Source organism: Plutella xylostella, chromosome 15 (assembly GCF_932276165.1).
Source record: "Plutella xylostella chromosome 15, ilPluXylo3.1, whole genome shotgun sequence".
Taxonomy (NCBI): Eukaryota; Metazoa; Arthropoda; class Insecta; order Lepidoptera; family Plutellidae; genus Plutella; species Plutella xylostella.
The window spans coordinates 8,265,300-8,272,029 of record NC_063995.1 but is presented as its reverse complement, the minus strand read 5'-3'; the positions used below and the strand labels follow the sequence as shown (position 1 = coordinate 8,272,029).

General features: G+C 37.8%; 1 protein-coding gene across 2 annotated transcripts; it reads left to right on the top strand.

The window, feature by feature from the left end:
* Nucleotides 1-3,047: 3,047 nt before the first annotated feature.
* On the top strand, nucleotides 3,048-6,152 carry LOC105382462. Of its 2 annotated transcripts, none has more exons than XM_011552351.3 (3): nucleotides 3,048-3,496; nucleotides 4,907-5,096; nucleotides 5,556-6,143. In XM_011552351.3, exons 1-3 carry the CDS (start codon nucleotides 3,215-3,217, stop codon nucleotides 5,846-5,848), a joined length of 765 nt encoding a protein of 254 aa, XP_011550653.3. In that variant the 5' UTR covers nucleotides 3,048-3,214; the 3' UTR covers nucleotides 5,849-6,143. The 2 variants fall into 2 exon arrangements, with proteins under 2 accessions (XP_011550653.3, XP_037964515.2); XM_038108587.2 differs by lacking the exon at nucleotides 3,048-3,496 and adding an exon at nucleotides 3,862-4,417 and having other exon boundaries at nucleotides 5,556-6,152.
* The last annotated feature ends 578 nt before the right edge of the window (nucleotides 6,153-6,730 follow it).

Genomic DNA, 6,730 nt, shown 5'->3' with positions numbered 1-6,730 from the left:
CGTTTATAGAAGTGCAGCTAGTTAATCTACGTTACGTCAGCATTTTAGTTTGAGTACAAGGAAACCATATTTAAAAAGAAGTTCTTCACTATTTTCGCTAGCTAGCTCTTTAAACATATAATTTCCGTTTGAAAGCGTTATTCCCAAAACTGCCACGTTTCACGCCCTCTTCATGATTATTTCAATTTTATTTTAAAAACCTACCTCTCATTGTTACCTATCTAGAATGTGGAAGCTGAGGTCGTTTCCGCCAGAAAAGGCAGTTTTTAGCGTTTATTATTTAATTTTATTATGCTTTGTTTCAAGTGGCAGCGCTAGTAGAGCTGGCGTTAAAACTAGAAATATTGAAATACCCATCCCTGCCTCCCAAATTTGAATTTTGGAACTTATTGTAAGTATGCATTATTTTTATTTATATACCATGTAGAGGCAGCTAAAACTATCAAAAACTAAAATTCTGCAAAGAGTAGGCACTAGAGTACGTCATCACTTCGCATTAAACCTAATATTCAGAGCTTTAACTTATTTAAAAAGCTATGATATAAAAGTATGATGAAAAATGCCGAAGCGGCATTACGTAATGTGAGAAAACCGGAGTAACAAGGATTTCATAAATGATAGCAAGTACTTTACGTACTTAGTCTAGACTCAGAAGCAATTGCTACGTCACCGTTGTGTGAGGAGTAGCTTCATCAGAACGGCATGTGTTATTACTTAGTCCACATCTAGACTGGTTTAAGACTAAAATATTTTCTGTGCCTTTACTTTAGCTCTAACTGCTAGCCGGATCACTTAGGAGGGTTAGAGAATAATATTGAGACTTCGTGTTTAGACTATGTTATTCTTTCTAGTATTATTTTTCACGAAGTATTTGTTTTGGATCTAGGAGGTCTACATTGAAAGGTTTCCTGCCAATACTCATTCAATAAAATAAGTTGGCTGGAATTTAAGTAACGCGTCGTAAAATATGTCTGAAACAAAATTAATCGATTTAAATAAGTATATTTGAGGTTCTACCTTTTATGGCCTAAGATTTATTTGCCTAATCTAATATTGCATAGTAACGTTTGGTCAAAATCTCGTTTCGCCGAAAATCGTATGGCATAAATCTTGTTTAGTAAAAAGTTATTTCGCATAATCTTTATTAGCCTAATAAATGGTATGGCCAAATCTTGAATAGCGTAATAATGCTATGGCATAGGTTATAAAAAGTAATTATATTCGTTTGGCTTTAACTTTGATGTAGCGTCTCCCTGCATAGGGCAAACTGGTGCCTTGTATTGTGGCCGCTATGTGGGAAACGCTTAGCTCCGCTTCGCTCCGCTTCGCTGCGCTCCGCTTTTCTTTTGACGAAAATGTGCACGTAACACGCTCCTCCTCGCTTTGCTCGTCGTCGCACCTATCTTTAGGTTTCGATCCCATGGGGTTTAATGACGTTTGTAATAATTACAATGGTCATTCACTTACGATAATTTCATCATTCAATATCGTGATTTTCGGGAGAACAATACTACAATTTGTATATTTACAACATACTTAATATAATATTTATTAAGTTAATATTAGGAGAAACAAGATTTATCAATACGAAAAATTTTAGCAAACGAGACTTAGGTGTTTCAAAGTTTGTTCCAAAAGAGTTTTAGACTAAACGAGACTTATGCCACATAAGTCTTGGCGAAGTGATGATTCTACCAAAAAAGTTTAGACCTTACGAGTTATGCGATACGAGTTTAGGGCAATAAAGATTAGGCGAGATGAGGGGAACCCAGGATACCACATCTAGAGAGGATATAGTTAGAGTTTGTACCTTAAATACTGGACAGGACATAATGAAAGAAAACTATAAACTTTAATTTGAACTTGTGCTTTGAAAATACAAACTGTATATACAAAGAATTTCTGACACAACGCGTTACCCGATAGGGTGGATTCGACCAACGTCGAGTAACTTTTTACTCACGAGTAAAGTACTAGTTACTCGCGAGTAAGCAGATTTTGCATTCTACCAAACCTGAAACCAAGATAAGTAGCTTATTCCAAGAATAAAATGTTATACCGCCAAAATTTACCGTGTAACGAGCTTATCCGAGAGTAATTTTGTAATGGCGGCAGCACATCAGCTGATTAGAAAACCGTCATAATGACATATAAACACATCTGTCAAAACATAAACAAAAGTACGTTTAAAGGCAAAGTCTCCGAATAACAACAGCGAATAAAATATTAAAACATAAACAATTTCATACTTTTATAATCCATTCAAACTAAGTTGGCATGTCATTTCTATTGTATGCTTTGAAACGCAGCTATTTTTATTTTAGTTGCATTACAGTTTCGTTCCTCGTTCATTCAATTTAATCATGGTATAACTTGGTAGAATGCAAATGTACTTATCCTGGATATTTACTCGCGTATAAATTTTATTCCGGTATAGTTATTCTCGTGTAACGTGATGTTTGGACGAATTCACCCTAAGGTAAAATAGAACGACAGCAACCAAATCATTGTTTGAAACACCTTGACCCTATCGGCCGGACTATCTTTTTGATTGATGACACACTGATATCAAAAGCTAAACAGATCAATACACACAGATTATCGAGCGGCTATCAACAGTGGGGTCGACGGTCACGCCACCGCCGCGGTCGCGTCGCCGATCAATAATCAACCCTCATGACGTCAGACAACTTTATTGATTTTACTCACCCCACTTCTGTGTATTGTATGTTGCCTTAGTACCTAAGTATGCCAAGAAAAGCGCCCGCTTGTGGAAAATTTGAGAAACCACCAATCGCAGTATCTCCGTTTACGAGATACAATGAAAATCAAAGGAAATGCTGATTTTGAAACAATGAAGGGACGAAATGGGCGATTTTATATGTGTTATAGCCGCTGGTGCATTGTTTGTAACCACATTTTGTTTCAATTTACGTACCCCAAGGTCCAAAAGTGCACCAATTAGGGAGCGGTCGTATTCGTCACATATTTTAACAAGTAAATTAGAACCGGTAAATGGTATTAGCATGGTGAGATATCAATTTAGTCTCCGCGCGTCGCCGGCTCATTCGGGCCCGCCCACGTGTTGCAGTCTCCACGCCTCGCTCGATCCGCTCGGCTTAATCCGATTGTTACCTCCTCCCGCGCCTGGTCGCCTGGTACTCCCGGCTCTCTTTATCCGACGGTTTTACCCGGGTTTATCCTTAAGCCGAAAATGGCGCTCAGTTTATTCCTCATATTTGCCGCAATAGAAATCGCAAGCTGTTACAACGGCTACAGCAGCCAATATGAAAATAGTGGTAGTTATTACCAAAACCACAAGTACTGCGATGACCTGTCTCCTTACTACGGAGATACGATCCATGGAGACATCAACTTGGACCAGATCGCCGGGATATGGTATGGAGTAGAAAGAATACCGCATTCGAAAGGAGAGTACAGGATTGAGCATACTGGGAGTTGTTTCTACATTGACATCAAGGAGCTTTACATACAGGTAAGTGATTTACACGCACTATAATACCTTTTAAATACTGTCAGTAAGATAAACAGTTACCTATATGACTTGTTTTAGCTTGGTTATGTATGAAACCTCCGTTCGTTGCAATAAGTTTCAGCTTCAACTAACATTTCCCATTACCACAGTGCACTGCTGGAAATTTCTACACGATTAACTTCGGTTGGATTGCAATTTACACTAACTGCAACTGAAAATGCAAGCTTTAGCCGTATATTTAAGTTTCCTAAAATATGCAAACTCTGATAAAGCACTAAAGTCCAGTTTCTCACTTGAGAGTGCCAAGTTAAACACAACTAAGTATAGGTATTGATGCACCTATACGAATGGGTGAATTGACGTTTGGCAAAATTTAAGTTCATGATTTACTGAGCACTGAAAGGTAATTTCCCGTAAGTAATTATGAAATAAATACGTTGCTGAACTTTGAGTTAAATTTTAATAGCAGACAGATTGATTCATCACATTTTAACGGAAAATTGCAGGTCAGCTTAGAATTGACCGTGTGCAATTACGTAATGTCAACAAGTCGTTAGGTCCGGACATACAGCCACGGGACAAATGTCACCAATTAAACGTCGGACGTCGAACGTATAAGTACTCTAATTGGGTTAGCGCTTAAACGAATTAAAACTAATTGATAACATGAATCAAATAAGTGTTATTGCTTTAATCACGATGATAACATCAGAGGTGTTTGCTGTTCACGAAAATCATTGTGCAGATTTAGATCCGACCAACGACTTTGATGAGGAAGCTCTGTTGGGGAGTTGGTTCATACGAGAATACATTTATCACAAAGACAATTCGACTAGAACGGACTACAACCCTTACTGTCCCACGATACAAATACGGAAGTTGGAAGACTACGTCGCTGGCGGATTGTTGAATAGAAACTTAGTATGTTTATTTAATTGTGTCCATTAATAATCATAATATTACTACAGTTCAAGTAGCTACTTTACTATAAAAGAACATATAGAGTCCAGTTGCTACTTACATTTTAAATGTGCATCATCAGTAGAAACTAGAAACTATCGTCTACTCAATAAAGCTCAACATTAACGCCATAGCACTCCATATACCTACTGAACTTAATCCTGCTTTTATAATCATATAATTATGTAATACAATTTTATTATGATGTGTGTTTTGTGTCTGGTCTTTGTTTATAATAGGCATGTTTCAAATATTTAAACCTTATAATGTACAGTCCATTTTATTATTATTATTTTCTTTCTGATTGTCTTCAACTCAGCTATTTATACTCTTCAGCTCAGCTATTTATACAAATAACTCTAACCCAACTGTGATTCTTTGGGTATGTGTTGGGTCAGTTTACACTACTACTTCGTTCATATACTCACATATCCCATCCACCGCCCCCAGCCGACGCCGCCCACGCCGTACCCGCCGGCCACCAACTCGCCGTACCTGAGCCGCTCCTACGGGCAGCCGGAGCAGCACCGCATCAGACACTTCGTGGTGGAGTGGCACGAGGGGCTCTACCGCAACGACTACCACGTCAAGGTCAACACGTCGCACAAGGGGTTCTGGCCCACTGATGTGCCTAATCATTGTGAGTGATTGTTTAGTTTTTTTCGTAATTTTAAGTAATTCTAGGGGGACTTAACCAAACGCTTAACGTTTTAAAAAATACATTATGTACTGACAGACGTTTGCCAGGCGACTAAAAACGTTTAGCGTTTGGTGAAAGTCCACCCTAGTCTGCCAAGAGTGATGAATATGATGCCAGAGGCATAACCAGTTGTGAAAGATGATCATGACTGAAAGTGGACATTTGAGGACAGTAGTGGACCACTGAGGGCTGTTTGACATACATAGTGTATGTAAGTAGGTGAAGTGTGATGAAACTGTGTTGACTGTTGTGTGCCTTCAGCAGGGGCAACAAAAATTATAATGCTTCTTCATCTAGATCTACACATAGTACTCAGTACCCACTCCTAGACCAAAATTATAAACCTGTTCTTTCACTGTACGAAATTGATAACACAACACCACTTTTCCTCAATTCCAGCGGTGGAATACCAGTACCGCTTCTTCGGCGGCGTCATCCAGGTGCTGAAGGCGGCTCACAACCACCTGGTCCTCAACTTCTGCATGCGGCTGCCCAACTCCCAGCTGTACAGCGTGGTCCTCTCCCGCAATGAGAACCAGCTGACTCCCGAAGACCTGGCCAGCATACACAACATCTTCTCTATGAAGCATCTGTCGACGTCGTCGCTGCAACGGGTCTGTGAGAATTCAGCGCCACAACTGGCGATTTCTGGAGTCCTGGTGGTTGTGTCGTTGGTGGTGGCGTGGAAGTAGATGAGAAGACTGCTTGGTTTAATTGTTGTAGCTAATGTTATTTTTATTATTTAAAATGAAATTTAGAGACAAATATTTATGAACAAAATAGAACTATCATATGTAAGTAAGGAAAATATAAAGAAGCAATAATATTTGTACATTTATAGAATTCAAATAGACATATATATAGCTGTGTGTGATGTGAATATAAGTAGGTACAAGAGTTTAGGTATGTATATTTACTTATATCTATTGTCTGTAAGTATATTTATTAAGTACGTATACAATGAGATATTTTTATACAAAGTCATTTTGTAGTTTTTATACGAATAAATATATTTTACTTAAGTGAAACTTTTTTGCTGTGTTTACTATTTTTCCACTTTCTATTTACTGTTATTGCAATCATATTATTTGGTAAGCTCTAAAATATAGAAAAACTAGTCAAATATCAAACAAAATATTTCATGGTAATACTAACAGATAAATAAAGTATATTTAATATAGTTCAAACCTAAAGAAGATCCACGTATAATAATTTGAGAGAGTGAGTAGTGAAAATATAATTATTTTATCTAAATGTTACAACCAGTCCATATAGTACAGCCAGTAATAAAGGTAAGTACGCAGCGCATTGTAGGTAAATAGTTTAAACCCAAGAGTCACTGGTGAAAAATATAAGCGAGTTGTAGAATAATTAAGGCCCTGTTCCACAATGTCTGGTTAGTGGCTACTTGTCAGATAAAATACATGCTGTCACTGTCAAAAAAATAATAACAGAGGGTGACAGCATGTGTTTTATCTCACAAGTAGCCACTAACCAGACATTGTGGAACAGGGCCTAAATCTACTTATAACATATTAACAGGATGTGGCAAAAGTGATATACTAAGCTGAAAG

Excerpts from the sequence above, each read along its gene's own strand:
- LOC105382462 (XM_011552351.3), top strand. The coding sequence starts at position 3,215 with ATGGCGCTCAGTTTATTCCTCATATTTGCCGCAATAGAAATCGCAAGC. Across the intron at positions 3,497-4,906 it reads TCAAGGAGCTTTACATACAG|CCGACGCCGCCCACGCCGTA; the intron begins GTAAGTGATTTA and ends CACCGCCCCCAG. Across the intron at positions 5,097-5,555 it reads CACTGATGTGCCTAATCATT|CGGTGGAATACCAGTACCGC; the intron begins GTGAGTGATTGT and ends CCTCAATTCCAG.